General features: G+C 44.0%; 1 protein-coding gene across 1 annotated transcript in view; it reads left to right on the plus strand.

Annotated features, from left to right (window-relative positions):
- The first annotated feature begins 15628 nt into the window (after nt 1-15628).
- MIPEP (mitochondrial intermediate peptidase) overlaps nt 15629-18357 on the plus strand; it is a 65649-nt gene continuing 62920 nt past the window's right edge. The window contains exons 1-2 of the mRNA XM_075266034.1: nt 15629-15818; nt 17454-17627. Of these exons, the coding sequence (XP_075122135.1) occupies nt 15669-15818; nt 17454-17627 (324 nt within the window). The 5' untranslated portion in view covers nt 15629-15668. The remainder of the gene's footprint in view (nt 15819-17453; nt 17628-18357) is intronic.

Raw genomic sequence — 18357 nt, forward strand, 5'->3', positions numbered from 1 at the left:
CACAGTAACATTTCAGTGAAGGAGCCGTGGTGTAGGCTATTAGCAGGAAGCTGTTGGGTGGGCCCCAGAACAAGTTCTTCTGGAGGTCCCTAGGCACTTGAGTTTAACACAGTTTCAGGCTGAGCGTCTATGTAGTAGCCAAAGTGTGACTTAGAATCATTTGGACATGTTATCAGGACGGTATTAATTTATATGATTTTTCTGATGAATATCCAATTTTATCTGCAGAATCAGGTGGTCAATAAGATGGGCCAGATGTTGCAGATTTGCTGAGGATTTCTATTGTAAATACTGCACCTTAAATCTGCAGCAGTTTACAATATAGTACAAGTGGATATGAGGTTTTATAATCCATTCAAATGTACCAGAAAAATTACACATAAATATCACAGCATGTCGTGGATTTTCATATCTGCAGCATCTTCACTCTACTGCAGAAATCCCAGGTATGGTATTTTTTTTTTTTTTTTATTGTGGATTAATTTGCTCTTGGAGGATGGTCCGAGACCGTTCTTTATTCGTGGAAAATTTGTGAGTGAGCGCATTCCCTTGGATGACCCATACAGGTCTCATGGTGCGTTATTGTTGGCACCCAATGACCCAGGAGCATGATGAGTTTGACTTTGCAAGTTGCAAAAGTAGTGAGACAAAAAGTCTATACATAATTATTATCAATGTAATCGTACTGACCCATTGCATAAAATAAATATATGTTAGGTATGGTGAATGGAGCAAAATATAAAATGCAAAAACAATATCGGAATTGGCGTTTTATATTCCACGCTTAAAAAGAGAATTAATACAAGTGAATGAGCGAGTAATGTGTATATTATACTGCAATAAACAAGACCTCATACAGCAATGTCTATACACAGATAAAACAGTATTGGTACTTAAGGGGTTAAATCCTCAGACTGCATCATATGTCACCATGTAACCGCAGCCACAACCAATAGGATTGCAGGACAGGAATTTGAAAAGTCAGTTATCTGCCGTCAGTTAGTAGAGGAGAGAAGACGGACGGACGTCCATGTGCTCAGCTCTGCAGCCGGGAGGAGTTTGGTAAGTGACCGGGATCTAATCCGAATACTGAATATCCTAAGACATGGCCGATCATTACACAGACTGTATTACAGATAACACTAGGGGGCGACTGTTAGGAACTGACCACTATTAGTCTCCCTTCTCTCTATTCTGCCCCATCACGTTTATAGGAAATAGGAAACATTTACATTAATGTCTCCAATCATTTGTAATAAGATTTCATGTGCAATGGTGCCCTTGTAGCTTCTCTCCCATCCCCCAGCTCCCTGTAGGGTTCACCTAATGTAGGGAAGACCGACAGTATGGAGCACATTACACCAGATGTAAAACAAATAGTAATAAATCAATAGATTTCAGATGTATATCAAGTATCTTATATAGGCTCCATACATGACTAATATTTAGGTTAATGGGGAAAAAAAATAGATATCAATTCTGTCATTATATATATCTCAGTGCTGCATGACTTACCATGATGGGCTTCACTGGACTAGAAGATCTTTTGGTTAATTGTCTCCTAATAAAAAAAAAGCAATGTATATTGTTATTGTGCCGGTGACTTGTATTGTACAGACACTCTTCTATTAGGTCCATATAACTGATCCTACCTGGCACCTCCATACACCCGGCCCTGATAGAAAGGTTTATTTTATTATACCCTATTAGCTTACTTTATATTACTGTAATATGTGATAAAGTGACAGACGGGGGTCCCCGGGCCCACCAGAGGACATTATAGTCAATGCTCGCCCTCTATGGATACAGAACATATGTATGTTCACTCAGCGCCGCACCTCCCATGAGGTGACCTGAAGCGAGTGCTTCAGGCGGCGCTATGTCAGGACCCCAGGACATTTTTGATTATCTAAGCCAGTCCAGGACAAGCTGTCCTGGACTGGCTTAGCACCGAGCAGTGGTTTGGGGAGGCCACTGGAGCAGCGCTGCTCCAGCAGCCTCCCCTCACGCTCAGGCAGAGAGCAGGTCCTCTCCCTGCCTGCTCTCTGCCTGCGAACGTCGCTAAGCCCCGCCCCCTTCGTTCCGCCATGCCCCCTGCACTCCGCCACACCCCTTCGCTCCGCCCCCTCCTTCCGGGGGGGGGGGGGGGCTTTCTGTAGTTCGCCTCGGGCGGCGAAAGGGGTAGGTTCACCCCTGTGTCCACTATTACTTCTACCATGCACTGTCTTTGTAGATACCTTACATGGTTTATACTTGTTTCTACACAGTACAAAGAATACGTCAGAGGTCAAGGTACCCTGTGTGTATTGTCCACTATTGTATGTCTATAAATAGTATGTGTAATGTTTGTAGATTATATATATGTTCTATCCATGTTTATCTGTATGTATCTATGTATTTAGATGTATCTGTAAAAGTCGTTTGTGTCATGTAACATCTCCACGGTCAGTATGTGTAAGGACTGTGTATACTCTAGATATGGAAAGCTGGAAGCACAGAGTGATAGAGATACAACACATGGAGGGGTAAATAAGCGAGGCACAGAGGTAGAAGCATGGAGGGGTAGAGGCACAAGGCGCGAGGCATACATAGTCAGAGGAGGGAGCCTAGAGGCCCAGAAAGGTAAAAGAGAGAGACGAAAGGCACGGAGGGTTAGAGTAGAGAGATCTGAGGTCTGGAGAGAAGAATGAAGACAGAGGGGTAGAGGTGAAAGGTAAGAGAGGCAGAGGTATGAGGGGTAGATACAAGAGGCACAGAGGAGTAGACAGTGAGAAAAGAGGCATGAAGGGGGTAGATGCAAGAGGCACAGAGGAGTAGACAGTGAGAAAAGAGGCATGAAGGGGTAGATGCAAGATGCATGAAGGGGTAGATGCAAGAGGCATGAGGGGTAGATGCAAGAGGCACAGAGGAGTAGACAGTGAGAAAAGATGCATGAAGGGGTAGATGCAAGAGGCATGAAGGGGTAGATGCAAGAGGCATGAGGGGTAGATGCAAGAGGCACAGAGGAGTAGACAGTGAGAAAAGATGCATGAAGGGGTAGATGCAAGAGGCATGAAGGGGTAGATGCAAGAGGCATGAGGGGTAGATGCAAGAGGCACAGAGGAGTAGACAGTGAGAAAAGATGCATGAAGGGGGTAGATGCAAGAGGCATGAAGGGGTAGGTGCAAGATGCATGAGGAGTAGATGCAAGAGGCACAGAGGAGTAGACAGTGAGAAAAGATGCATAAAGGGGTAGATGCAAGAGGCATGAAGGGGTAGATGCAAGAGGCATGAGGGGTAGATGCAAGAAGCACAGAGGAGTAGACAGTGGGAAAAGATGCATGAGGGGTAGATGGAAGAGGCATGAAGGGGTAGGTGCAAGATGCATGAGGAGTAGACAGTGAGAAAAGATGCATGAAGGGGTAGATGCAAGAGGCATGAAGGGGTAGATGCATGAGGGGTAGATGCAAGAGGCATGAAGGGGTAGGTGCAAGAGGCATGAGGGGTAGATGCAAGAGGCATGAGGGGTAGATGCAAGAGGCACAGAGGAGTAGACAGTGAGAAAAGATGCATGAAGGGGTAGATGCAAGAGGCATGAAGGGGTAGATGCAAGAGGCATGAGGGGTAGATGCAAGAGGCACAGAGGAGTAGACAGTGAGAAAAGATGCATGATGGGGTAGATGCAAGAGGCATGAAGGGGTAGATGCATGAGGGGTAGATGCAAGAGGCATGAAGGGGTAGATGCAAGAGGCATGAGGGGTAGATGCAAGAGGCACAGAGGAGTAGACAGTGAGAAAAGATGCATGAAGGGGTAGATGCAAGAGGCATGAAGGGGTAGATGCAAGAGGCATGAGGGGTAGATGCAAGAGGCACAGAGGAGTAGACAGTGAGAAAAGATGCATGAAGGGGTAGATGCAAGAGGCATGAAGGGGTAGATGCAAGAGGCATGAGGGGTAGATGCAAGAGGCACAGAGGAGTAGACAGTGAGAAAAGATGCATGAAGGGGGTAGATGCAAGAGGCATGAAGGGGTAGGTGCAAGATGCATGAGGAGTAGATGCAAGAGGCACAGAGGAGTAGACAGTGAGAAAAGATGCATAAAGGGGTAGATGCAAGAGGCATGAAGGGGTAGATGCAAGAGGCATGAGGGGTAGATGCAAGAAGCACAGAGGAGTAGACAGTGGGAAAAGATGCATGAGGGGTAGATGGAAGAGGCATGAAGGGGTAGGTGCAAGATGCATGAGGAGTAGACAGTGAGAAAAGATGCATGAAGGGGTAGATGCAAGAGGCATGATGGGGTAGATGCATGAGGGGTAGATGCAAGAGGCATGAAGGGGTAGGTGCAAGAGGCATGAGGGGTAGATGCAAGAGGCATGAGGGGTAGATGCAAGAGGCACAGAGGAGTAGACAGTGAGAAAAGATGCATGAAGGGGTAGATGCAAGAGGCATGAGGGGTAGATGCAAGAGGCACAGAGGAGTAGACAGTGAGAAAAGATGCATGATGGGGTAGATGCAAGAGGCATGAAGGGGTAGATGCATGAGGGGTAGATGCAAGAGGCATGAAGGGGTAGATGCAAGAGGCATGAGGGGTAGATGCAAGAGGCACAGAGGAGTAGACAGTGAGAAAAGATGCATGAAGGGGTAGATGCAAGAGGCATGAAGGGGTAGATGCATGAGGGGTAGATGCAAGAGGCACAGAGGAGTAAACAGTGAGAACAGAGGCATGAAGGGGTAGATGCAAGATGCATGAGGGGTAGAGGAAACAGAGAAATGAGTTCATATGAATTGCCTGGCAGCGCAATATAACAGTGCAAGAGGATTGTGCTGGCACAACCCAACTGTGATTATGACTCTGCAATGCCTGTACAAATATGCACAAAGTGCCAAAAAAAATTATCTCTATGTATGTGCATATAATTATATGGAGGGAGAGAGACACAAAGCCAATAGGGTAAGAGGTGCAAGACATGGAGGGGTAACTATGGAAAGCACAAAGAGGTAGAAGCATGGAGTCACAGATAGGTAGAGGAGAGAGACTAGAGACCTGGAGAGGAGAGAGATGTGAGGCCTGGAGGGATAGAGGAGGGAGGACAGAGGTGCAGGGAGATGTAGAGGTGAGTGGTAAGAGAGGCAGAGGCAGGAGGTGTGAAGGGTAGAAGAGAGAAAGCTGGAGGTGTAGAGTAGATAGAGAGATGAAAGGTATGTTGGAGTAGAGAGGTAGGGAGAGGTGGAGGGAACAGAGAGATGAGAGGTACAGAGAGGGAGGGGTAGAGGAAAGAGTAAAGAAGCATAAATAACAGAGGGACATAGACAAGAGGCATGAGGAGCCCAGAAAGAGAGAGGCAAAAAGGGTTAGAAGCAGTGGCAGATCCAGGCTTTGCGGGGCCCTGGGCAATTGACTTTGGCAGGGTGATACTTACTTGGGGGTATGGAATACTCCCGGGGAATGGGGGGGGTGGGGGTCCCCCCTGTGCCTTGCGCTTCTAACCGACCGACCCAACCTTCGTTTTGTTAGGTCCGGAGCGCCGCGGGGCCCCGAGCGGTTGCCCGGCTCGCCCAGCCCTGGATCCGCCCATGGTTAGAAGTAGAAGGTTGGGGAATAGAGAAGGGAGGCAGAAGGCAAGAGATTCAGAGAAGGAAGGAGGAAAGTGGTGCAAACCGATAGAGGAGAAAGGGGCGTAGTTCGGCAGGGTAGCTCAGAGAGGCACAAGACGAGGAATAGGTGGAGGAGAGAGGAGCAAGTCCAGAGGGGTAATGTAGTGAAAATAGAGGCGTGAGGTGAAGAGGGGTAGAGGAGAGAAGTACATATATCTGTAGTTACATACTTGTCACTCAAGCATTATATACTATACTATATACTGTAAGTAAAAATTGTGTATTGTGTAAATATAAAATATATTTAATGAAATAGAAAACATATATCTGTAATCCATTATAGCACATTATTAGTAGTAGTATCCTATAGTAGATTACTATGTTTTAGCCACAGTGATAGAAATTCTGCCTGACATGTTTGAGCCCATCAACCATTATTGGCTTTATCTCGAGGAGTCCCAGCACTAGCACTTTCTATAAAGGGCAGGAGATTCCCTTCTTATAGATTCACTGTTACAGGACAGTTCCTAATAAATTGATATTTGCAGTCTTGTCTACATGGAGTACAGCATTTCTTCTACTAGGAGAGGAGAGGTAGGGAAAGAGGAGGTGTAAGAGCAGATGGTTAGGAGTAGAGAAGAGTGGCACTGAGAAATGGTAGGAATGGTGGGTAGGAGAAGAGGGAAAGAAGGAGAGGAGGGACAGCAGGATGGGTAAGAAGGGAGGAGTGGGAGGAGGAAATTAAAATAGAGAAAAGAGGAAAAAACGAAGGGTAAGAAAAGAGGCAAAGACTTGTAGGAGAAACGTAGAAGAAAAGGAAAGTATGAGAAGTGGAGAGAGAAAGAGGAGAGAGTATGAAAAGTAGAGGAGGAGGAGGTGAAGTGGAGAGAGAGACAGAGGAGAAAGGAAGGATGGAGGACAATGAGGAGTAAGGCTGGGGTAAAAAGAGAGAAGGAATAGGAGAGGTAGAAGATGGAGAAAGGATGTATAAGAGGAGAGGGGACATGGATGAAGGGAGATATGGGGTAGGAGGACTGGAAGTGTAAGAGAAGAGCAGGTAATTAAGGAAAGGAGAAGTAGGAGAGGAGAAGAAGTAGGTGGTGAGGAAGGGCAGGTATAGAGTAGAGAAGAATAGGAGAGGAAGTGATAGAAGAAGAGGAGGGTAGGTCTAGGAGTAGAGTAATGGTAGAAGGAGGTATGGAGTAGGAGGAGAGAAGAGGCGAGGTAGCAGGTGAGGAGTGTAGAGGTCAGAGGAGAGAAGAAGAAAGAAGGGTAGAAAAAGAGAGACTGTAGGTGTAGAGGAGACGAGGGTTCGGAGGAAGAGGGTAAAAGTAGGTATAGAGGATAGCAGGAGTAGGAGGAAAGGAGTGGACAGGAGGAGTAGAAGAAGAGGAGTTGTAGGAGGAGAGGGGGTAAGGGAAGAGGATAGGAGGGAAAGAAGATGAAAACAGCAGAGGAGGAGTAGAAGGAGAAGAGGTGTAGGAAGAAGTGAGAGGAGACTAGCAAGAACAGAGAGAAGGTGTAGAAGGAGAGGAAAAGAAAAGAGGGATAAGAGAAGAAGTGAAAAGAGGAGTAGGAGTAGAGTAGCAGTAGGGGGTTAGTTTTGGAGGAGAGGAAGGTTCAGCGGAGGAGGAGGTTGGAGGAGGGAAGGCGTAGGAGAAGAGGAGATTTAAAGGGAGAGTTGGGGTAGTAAGATGAGCAATATATCCTCTATCCTAAGAATAGAAGATAAATACTGTAGCATAATCCATTTATACTATAATACTTATAGGAATGTGTGTAAACAATATAGGGAAAGGTGTTTGGTATAATTATATATGACATGTCTATATATGTTTGTATATACAATATGTGCAGATGCCTGTATTTTATATATGTATTGTCCAGTGTGTGTGTATAGATAGATAGATAGATAGATAGATAGATAGATAGATAGAAAGGAGATAGATAGATAGATAGATAGATAGATAGATAGATAGATAGAAAGGAGATAGATAGATAGATAGATAGATAGATAGATAGATAGATAGATAGATAGATATGGGTGGATGGATGGATAGATAGATAGATAGATAGATAGATAGATAGATAGATAGATAGGAGATAGATAGATAGATACTATTACTAGTATCCTATCGTATATTACTATGTTTTAGCCATAGAGATGTTATAGTAGAAATTCTGCATGACATCTTTGATCCCATCAGCCACTTATTGGCCTTATTACGATGGGTCCCTATACTAACACTTTACATATAGGGCAGGAGATCACCTTCTTATAGACTCACTGTTACAGGGCAGTTTATACACACTTGATCTCTGGGGTCTATAGAGGGTGGGGGTCAGCATTTCTTCTACAAGTAAAGTCTTAGTGTAGGGACCCATCTGAATGAGGTCGCCGTGACGTGGCAGATGGGCTCGCACAATTCACAAAACTGTGCGCCAAGAACCTCACATTTATAACTGTAGTCAGTGATACATGAAAGTGTAGTCTAAGAATTATATCATTAAAAGCTCCGCACCAGAAGTATCAGCTCACTTGTCACTAGAATTCACTTGTATCTAGAATTCGGTCTAGTTTGTGCTTCTACAACTAGGCTCTGGTTCCTCTACAAACTACACAGTAAGCTCTGTAAGTGGCCATTTTCTTGTGGCCTGTGGGCATGCGCAGTCGGCTCTGCCCAAGGCCCGAGGCCTAGAAGATTAAACCCAGCTCTGGATGAAGACGCACAGAGAGGCCGTTCCTGAAGAAGATGGAAGAAGATGGAGGCAGTGCTAGAGATTTCTCTCGCAGCATTGGGGACGCCCCCAGTGCTGTTGGAGCGCTAGGGACCGCCCCCTAGTGCTGCGAGAGAACTCATTTGCATATAGATGAAAACCAGGACTTCTACCGAACGGCGGCGCGGAGAAGATATCTAAAGGTAGGAGAAGATGTGATTTTAATGGTAGAAACCCTTGAATAAAAATAAATATATATCTGAAGGTGTCTATGGGCTTTACAGGGGTCTTCCAGGTTGGAAGCCATTTTTTATATATGACTATTCTCAGACCCCGCAGCGATCAGTTGGTCCAAAGTTCCAAATAGAACGTACAACATCTTCGACTCTCATAAAGAGCGCTATGATGGGTTATTCAGCAAAGATAGGCAAAATAATAAACATTATATGGACCGCCAAAATGGGTTCCCAATACAGGAGGCATGACTAGCGATTAGTCCAGTGATGTCATACAGTATATACAGAATAAAATAGATAAATGAGTAAATAAATAAGTAAATATATTGTCACACAAACAATCATAAAAGATTTAAATCGCTACGAAAAGCCTGTAAGAGCCCAATAAATCATTTCATAGTCCATTGCAAGGTCTACAAGGAGACCAGATAAATAAGAAATTCAGTAAAAATACATAAAGTCTGCTCCAAAGCCAAAAATCATTGTCTAAGAGTTGAGATTAAAATAAGACTGAGATACCAGTAAGTCTCCACAAGATGTCAGTATTGCTGAAAGTCCAAAGATAAGAACAGAGCACTTTTATATTTCCTATATTGGGAATCCTATTAATATTATAAATGTGAAAGTTTGTGAGTTTGGATGTTTGTGTGTTTGGATGTTTGTTACTCAATCACGCAAAACCCGCTCGACCGATTTGGCTGAAAGTTTCCACAAACATAGTTAATACACCCGATTGCGCAATAGGCTACTTTTCGTCACGATAGCGCACATACGTTTGTGCCAGGACCCCCACAAAACCCAAACTCACACCACCATCTCTGCAATCTCACACACTTTGGACCATAGCAAGCCACAAAATTCATATTGCCCTCTACAGCCTCGCCCCTAACCCCACACAATCACATATACATATACTTTACCACTTTGTCCCTCACCTTAACGATACTCCAGGAGGCTCTCTTTAACGCTCCGGAGCAGCCATGTTTGCCGACCCCCACCGCTCTGACAATCCGCGACACCGCCCACCCATGTCAATACCCCTAGGAGGTCTAATAAATGCAAGAAAAAAAGTTTAAAAAAAGTACAAAAAATATAAAAAAAAATAAATAAAAAGGATTAAAAATTCAAATCACCCCCCTTTCCGTAGAACACATATAAAAGTAGTTAAAAACTGTGAAACACATACATGTTAGGTATCCCCACGTCCGAAATCGCCCGCTCTACAAAGCTATACAAATATTTTTCCTGTTCGGTAAACGCCGTAGCGGGAAAAATGGTCAAAAGTGCCAAACCGCCATTTTTTCACTGTTTTGATTCTGATAAAAATTTGAATAAAATGTGATCAAAGCAATAACATTTCCCGAAAATGGTAGAACTACAAAGTACACCTGGTCCCGCAAAAAAAGACGCCCTATACATCCCTGTACACGCACGTATAAAAAAGTTACGGCTGTCAGAATATGGCGACTTTTCAAAAAATAATATTTTAACACAGTTTTGGATTTTTTTTTAAGGTGTCAAAATGTAAATAAAACCATATAAATTTGGTATCTCCGGAATCGTAACGAAGCACAGAATACAGAGGACATGTCATTTTGGTTGCACAGTGAACGCCATAAAACCAAAGCCCGTAAGAAAGTCGCAGAAATGAATTTTTTCTTCAAATCCACCCCATTCTGAATTTTTTCCCTGCTTCCCAGTACATTCTATAGAATAAATAATGGTGGCATCATGAAGAAAAAATTGTCCCAGGAAAAATTAAGACCTCATATGGCTCTGGGAGCGGAGAAATAAAAAAGTTATGGGGTTTAGAAGGAGGGGAGTCAAAAACGAAAATCCAAAAATGCCATCGGCGGGAAAGGGTTAACTTCAAATAATTCTGTCCCAAAGTCACTATGTAAAGTTTCTCACAACACCGTATATATATAGCAGCTCAAATACAAAGTAACTTCAACACAAAAGTCTCACGTATTCTCTGAATTACAGCAACAACAAGATACAAAGTTACATTTCATATCACATACCTTATACACAGTACGAAAACCTTACCCGCGCCTGTATATACCCACTTCTACAATCACCGCAGACGAAGTCGCGGGTACCAGCTAGTATTTCCTATATTGGGAATAAGGAATATGGGACAAACAAGTAAGGCTCTGTTCACACAGACGATGTTGGCAGCCATCACATGGTTGTATTAAAATCAATTCATTTGAATTAGGCTATTGAAGTGTCTGATTATTTCAAGGCCCATCAAAACTGCTCATCAAAAGATAGAAGATGTCCTATATTTTTGCTTGTTTTCACAAATCTTAAATTATTTAGTTCTTTATCTTAAAGTGAGTCTATCATTAGAAAAACACCTTTTTTAACTAATGGCACATTCTGTTCACTCCCCTTTTCCTCTTCTCCGTATCTTCTGCCTTTCAGAGGTATCAAATGCAGTGCTGTAACAGAGCAGCCTGTGCAAGCTGCCATTTTCTGGTGGTCTGTTACAGCACTGCTTGTGAAAGGCAGAAGATATGGAGAAGAGGAAGAGGGGAGTGCACACAATGAGCTAAGGGACAGCGTAAAGTTATAACGCGGGGGTGCTCGGAGCACAGGGAGAACGCCCCTGATGCTCTATGATCGTAATTGTGACGTCACCCAGGAGGCCAGAAGAGGACCCAGGAAGGAGAGAGCAGCACAAGGAGGCCCAGAAGAGGTGAGGGAAGGCGAGTATAACTGTTTATTAGGTTTCCACACTTCGTCTGGGCCTCCACTTATTATAGTCTGGGGTCTGAAGAGACTATAAAGTATAATAATTTCACTTCCCAATTTTGTAATGTCTTCGTATGTTTAGTCTACCTGCATTTTGTAGTTTGCCAATAATATCGGTGTTACTGGTTGTCTGTACTCAGAATAAAGTATCTGCAGATTCTATACATTTCTTATTATGGATGGCCAGAGATATGCATAGGATATTATCAGTATATAACATCAGTACAAGCACATTCAGATCTGCTTACAAGATGATGGATAAGCAGTCCTTAGAATACCGATTTGCATCTATATACCATTACATAACAAGGGCAGATATACTATTATCTTACTGACCCTTTGTTTAATAAAGTTTATAATGTTGTTGTTATTACATATATTATACATAAAGACATGAGCCTGGAAAGAGTTCACATGGAGTTTTTTGCAGGCTGATTCTGAGGCGGTATCCACCACAAAAAACATCTCCCATTCATTTCCATGGTAGTCAGTAGCAGTTTTTTCCTCTAGCTGACTTTGCCTTGAAAAACCCATTGAAATCAATGGGAAGCAAAAAAAAAACTTTTTTTTTTCTTTTTTTTTCCTTTTTCTTTTTTTCTTCTCTTATTTGTAGATTTTTATGGATTAAAAGTGACATTTTATGCTAACTTCGGAGAGATGCCAGTTTTTATTCTAAACTCAAGGATTGCTATATTACTCCAAGTCTGGAGAAGCCTTGAGCGCCCTGAGGTTCATGCTAATTTGAAGATACTTTGTATGGTGAACTACAGACACTTTTTTGTTTATGGTTATATAATGAAGAAGTTATTTACAAATGTAAAATACCAATGATAGACTCCCTTTATAAACTCTGGAAAGGACTATATCACTTTATGTTGTCTGCCTTCTTTATTTGGACCGTTCTATTATTTGGATGATCCCCTTGATGTGATTTGGCACTTCTCTGGACCAGACATTACCTCCCTGCTGGCCAGAGTTCCAGACTGTTTAGCAGCCGTAGCCTCCTTCCTCTCCTCCCGCTTTCTACAACTCAATATGGAGAAAACAGAGTTCATCATCTTCTCCCAACCACGTATGGCCCCTCCACCCGACCCATCTGTCAAAGTCAATGGAACCACACTTACCCCTGTCCCACAGGCCCAATGTCTTGGAGTAACACTGGATCCCGACCTGTCCTTCAAGTCACACGTTCAAACCCTCAACACCTCCTGCCGCCTGCAACTCAAGAACATCCACCGAATCCGCTCCTTCCTCACCCCTGAAACCACTAAGATGCTCGTCCATGCCCTCATAATCTCCCGCCTAGACTACTGTAACACCCTTCTCCATGGACTCCCAGCTAACACCCTCGCCCCCCTCCAGTCTAACTGCATTTAATCCACCTCACCCCCCCGTTCCTCATCGGCTGCTCCCCTCTGCCAGTCCCTCCACTGGCTACATATAGCCCAGTGAATTGAGTTCAAGCTACTAACGCTAACATACAAAGCCATCCACAACCTGTCCCCTCCATATATCTCTGAACTAATCTCCCACTACCTGCCCACACGTAACCTCAGATCCTCCAATGACCTCCTACTCCGCTCTGCCCTCATCCGCTCCTCACACAACCGTCTCCAAGATTTCTCCTGTACATCCCCCATACTCCAATAACACTATCACCGCACTGCCATCTGTACAGTCTCCCCCTCTCCTTCTGTCTCTATCCCCTTCCCTCATAGATTGTAAGCCCTCGCGGGCAGGGCCCTCTACCCCACTGTGCCAGTCGGTCACTGTTAGTATTATATCTACCTGTATATTTTGTGTATTATATGTAACCCCCAAATGTAAAGCACCATGGAATTAATGGTGCTATTTAAATAAATAAATAATAATAATCATAAGCTCATGTGCAGCTGTCTGGCTCTTACATCGGGCAGACTTCCTCATTCACACTACGCATTTACTGCGTTGTATTCGCCCGAGTATTTCTAATACCGTAGTATTCAATCAAATACCTACTCGAACGAATACTACTCGCTCATCTCTAGTGAGTATGTTTTTTTTGGGGGGGGGTTTCCATCTTCCTCAACCAAATATTAAAAAAAAAAATACATACAGTCCTATGAAAAAGTTTGGGCACCAGCCATTTCAGTTTGATATATCTAATAACTGATGGACACAGTAATATTTCAGGATTGAAATGAGGTTTATTGTACTAACAGAAAATGTGCAATATGCATTAAACCAAAATTTGACCGGTGCAAAAGTATGGGCACCCTTATCATTTTATTGATTTGAATTCCCCTAACTACTTTTTACTGACTTACTGAAGCACAAAATTGGTTTTGTAACCTCAGTGAGCTTTGAACTTCATAGCCAGATGTATCCAGTCATAAGAAAAGGTATTTAAGGTGGCCAATTGCAAGTTGATCTCCTATTTGAATCTCCTCTGAAGAGTGGCATCATGGGCTACTCAAAACAACTCTCAAATGATCTGAAAACAAAGATTGTTCAACATAGTTGTTCAGGGGAAGGATACAAAAAGTTGTCTCAGAGATTTAACCTGTCAGTTTCCACTGTGAGGAACATAGTAAGGAAATGGAAGACCACAGGGACAGTTCTTGTTAAGCCCAGAAGTGGCAGGCCAAGAAAAATATCAGAAAGGCAGAGAAGAAGAATGGTGAGAACAGTCAAGGACAATCCACAGACCACCTCCAAAGAGCTGCAGCATCATCTTGCTGCAGATGGTGTCACTGTGCATCGGTCAACTATACAGCGCACTTTGCACAAATAGAAGCTGTATGGGAGAGTGATGAGAAAGAAGCCGTTTCTGCACGTACGCCACAAATAGAGTTGCCTGAGGTATGAAAAAGCACATTTGGACAAGGCAGCTTCATTTTGGAAACAAAAATTGAGTTGTTTGGTTATAAAAAAAGGCGTTATGCATGGCGTCCAAAAAGAAACAGCATTCCAAGAAAAACACATGCTACCCACTGTAAAATTTGGTGGAGGTTCCATCATGCTTTGGGGCTGTGTGGCCAATGCCGGCATCGGGAATCTTGTTAAAGTTGAGAGTCGCATGGATTCCACTCAGTATCAGCAGATTCTTGAGAATAATGTTCAAGAATCAGTGACGAAGTTGAAGTTACGCCGGGGATGGATATTTCAGCAAGACAATGATCCAAAACACCGCTCCATATCGACTCAGGCATTCATGCAGAGGAACAATTACAATGTTCTGGAATGGCCATCCCAGTCCCCAGACCTGAATATCATTGAACATCTGTGGGATGATTGGAAGCGGGCTGTCCATGCTCGGCGACCATCAAACTTAACTGAACTTGAATTGTTTGTCCAAAATACCTTTATCCAGGATCCAGGAACTGATTAAAAGCTGCAGGAAGCGACTAGAGGCTGTTATCTTTGCAAAAGGAGGATCTACTAAATATTAATGTCACTTTTCTGTTGAGGTGCCCATACTTTTGCACCGGTCAAATTTTGGTTTAATGCATATTGCACATTTTCTGTTAGTACAATAAACCTCATTTCAATCCTGAAATATTACTGTGTCCATCAGTTATTAGATATATCAAACTGAAATGGCTGTTGCAAACACCAAAATATTTAGAACTAAAAATGATGAAGATTAATAGGGGTGCCCAAACTTTTTCATAGGACTGTATACCCTGGGCTACCCCTTTAAGTCTCTAAGACCAGAAACAGAAGAGTAAAACAGCAGGGAACGGGGTATGATGAGGATTAGTTATTTATACTGCGAGGGCAGCTGGAAGGGGACATTATAATATGGGGGACATTATAATATGGGGGACATTATAATATAGGGGACATTATAATATGGGGGACATTATAATATAGGGGACATTATAATATGGGGGACATTATAATATGGGGGACATTATAATATGGGGGACATTATAATATGGGGGACATTATAATGTTAGGGACATACCATGTCAGGGTGACTGTAGGGGCGTTATACTGTGTGGTGGCACAAAGAGGAATGGAGGGAAATGAAAGTGGTAGTGGGTAAGGCTATATTTGCCCGCACATTCTTCCCCTCCTTCAGTGCTGTGATAGTTGTGAAGTCTCTCTCTCTCTCTCTCTATAAGCTTCATATAAAGCAGTAACTACTGAGAAACTACAAATCCCGGCATGTTATGCGGGGGTGCCGACAGACAGCAGACCAATGACAGCCCTAATTACCATCCTTCTCCGTTCTTATTGGTTACAGTCGCTGCCAATCAAACCATCAGACCAATCGGCTTCTTGCTTTCTGACGCTGCGTCCTGTCGCCCCTCCTCCTGCTGTCGCTGTGTTCCGGGGTCACAGACTGTGGAGCTTGGGTACATGTGTATCTGAGCCGGTGTCCTCTGCTCTACACCATGCTGTCCCTGCGGCGGCTCCTGTGTTCCTTGCGCCTCAAGGCCGGGGGGCTCTCCGTGTGTCGCTCGGTCAGCACCGCCTGGTCTCCTGTCGGTGCCGCTTTCAATGTGAAGCAGCAGCGGAGGTTGGATGTGTTCGGCAAGAACACGGTGAGAGGCGGCCCCATGTAGTCATGTAATGGAAGACCCCAACCACTGACTTATAATGAGTGGGGGGTGTAGGAGGTCACCATAGGAAAATACAGAGACATGCCATTCAGTCATAATTATAGCGCCACCTGTGGTGATTCTAGGATGATGCACTCACAAGTGTTAGGGCAAGGAGCAATCTAACTCTGTGTCTCTTATTGGTGGCTGCTGGCAGACAATGGCATAATTGAGTGTCTTCTATAGCGCCATCATCTGGCATCCAGCTGACTCTACAGCGCCGGCATTAGGGTTCATGGTCATATAGCAGTAGCCACATGCTATGGAAATCCTGCCCACATGTGGCCACCAACTGCGTGTGCATGTAGCTACCACTTCATAAGTGTAGCCCCTTAGGATATCTGCAGTATATAGACAAGATCGCTTATAGTGCTAAGACAATGGCGTATTAGGGATCCAGATACAGGAAGGCTTAGCCATAGTGTCATGCCGGCAGTCCTGTGACACAAGCTTCATGGTATGAAAACGGGGCGTCTAAAGATAATGGTGTCTCAAAAGCTACAGGTAATAGTGAATATGATTGTACAGATATCCAGCAGGTTTGGATTGCTGCGGACTGTGTTGTGACAGCGTAGGGGGTTCGCAACATGATAACGGTGACTATCCTTAGGTGCTCAGTAGTAGCCATCAATGGCGATCTTATGTTGTGCAGCCATCTAGTCTTATATAGATGTTAGGAATGGCTATTGGCTACTAGAAGTAGTCTGTCATGTCACCCCCTCCTGATGAAGACGTATTGGGGGTGGTGTTAGGGCTAATCTCAGGGACCACAGTCTACATTTAGTTCTTCCATCTCCATTGTACATGTATAGCGTCATACAGGTAGCACCTTCTCACGTATATCTGTGTGCCCATGGCCCCTGCAGAGCAAGTTACAGTATATTAGCATTTCCTGGGCTTGGTTTTGCAGACAATTATGACTTTTAAGGCAAGGTCTCCAGGGTGACTTTCTTAAAAGGAGACTTAAAGAGCTTTTGGGACACATTCACCTACAGGTCCTTATGACTCAAGATACAAATAAGCTTTATTAGCATTACCAAAGAATAAAGCATTTGGGGTTGCAAAGCAAAAAGAAAGTTGGGGGTGGTGGAGGGGGATGGGTACGGGGTTCGTGGGTTGGGGGTTTGAGTGCCTTTGGGGTCTCCTCGTTCTTGTTTGGGGTGTCGGTGGGTATACAGGTGATGGGGGGGCTTAGGGGGGGTTTAATAGTCCATGGGGGGTGGGTGGTACAGTCCATGGGGTCTTTTGGGTGGGGGGTTTGATAGTCCGTGCGTCTCATCTTCCTCTTTTTTGGTGACAGCTGGACACGTATTGGGCAGCGATCTCCACAGTGGCCTCTTCTCGTGACTCTATCTTAACACTGTACATGGCCTCAAAAAGCCTAAAACTTGCTGTTGAACGCTACTGAACCCATCTGAGGGTGGACATATTGGATGACCTTTGCTATACTCCCTAGATAATTCTGTTACGTTATATGTGGTCAGTGTAATGAAGCATCTGGGGAATATATGGAGGAGTCCATGTCTCACTATTTTCCTCATTCACATCTGTTGCTTCTTGTTTCTCCTTATTCCTCAGGGCCTGTTTGGGGTTCCAGAACTAAGTTCTCCAGAGGGATTCCAGATCGTACAGGATAATGCCCTGAGAAAAACCGAGTCCCTAGTGGAGAAAGTCTGCACTACACCTCCGAGAGCAGAGACTGTCAGGATGTTTGACCAGCTAAGTGATGAGCTGTGTAAAGTGGCGGACTTGGTGAGAACCAGAACATAAAGTCATCATCCTTCTTGTATTGCACTAAAAGGGTTTTCTGGTTTTTATTCCTCTGTGTTGTACCAGTATATATATATATATATATATATATATATATATATATGACCTTTCACCACCGCTGTCGAGTCCAGCTCTTTGCATCATTTAAGGCTCCGCTACGCTGATTCTGGCGCAGTTGAAATTTTTTCTCTAGCTCCACCATTACTGAGAAATAAGCGCTGTTGCTTTGGTACCTGATACCCTATTTAGGCTCTGTATTGCCAGGCAGGAGGGTGCGATTGTGAGCTCTGACACTGTTCACCTGTGCTTGGAGCTCTGTATCGCTTAGCCCTGCCTGACACTGACAGAGAGTAAGTAATATGTCAGACACCCAAACTTTGTATTGATGCCCTCACTCGCTGTACAAATTGTAATGGCGGGTATAGGTACTGCAGCGTTGTCTCGTTACAGAACATCAATACGAGAAGCTGTATAATAGAGCCATGTGTCTTAACTGTAAAAAAAAGTAGCGCATGTACGGGCAGCACATGGCTGAGCAACGTATTTGTGTGAATAAGAGCTTATAGCTCTAACACTGTGTACAGTGACCCCGGGATGTGAAGGCTTCTTGACCAGGCTCCTTACATGCAAGTAGCGGATCAGGAGAAGCTTTCAAAAGCGTTTCCATTCACTGATACACAGCAGAGATCTTTAAGGAGTGTTTCCATTTCCT

Source organism: Leptodactylus fuscus, chromosome 2 (genome assembly GCF_031893055.1).
Source record: "Leptodactylus fuscus isolate aLepFus1 chromosome 2, aLepFus1.hap2, whole genome shotgun sequence".
NCBI classification, from domain to species: domain Eukaryota; kingdom Metazoa; phylum Chordata; class Amphibia; order Anura; family Leptodactylidae; genus Leptodactylus; species Leptodactylus fuscus.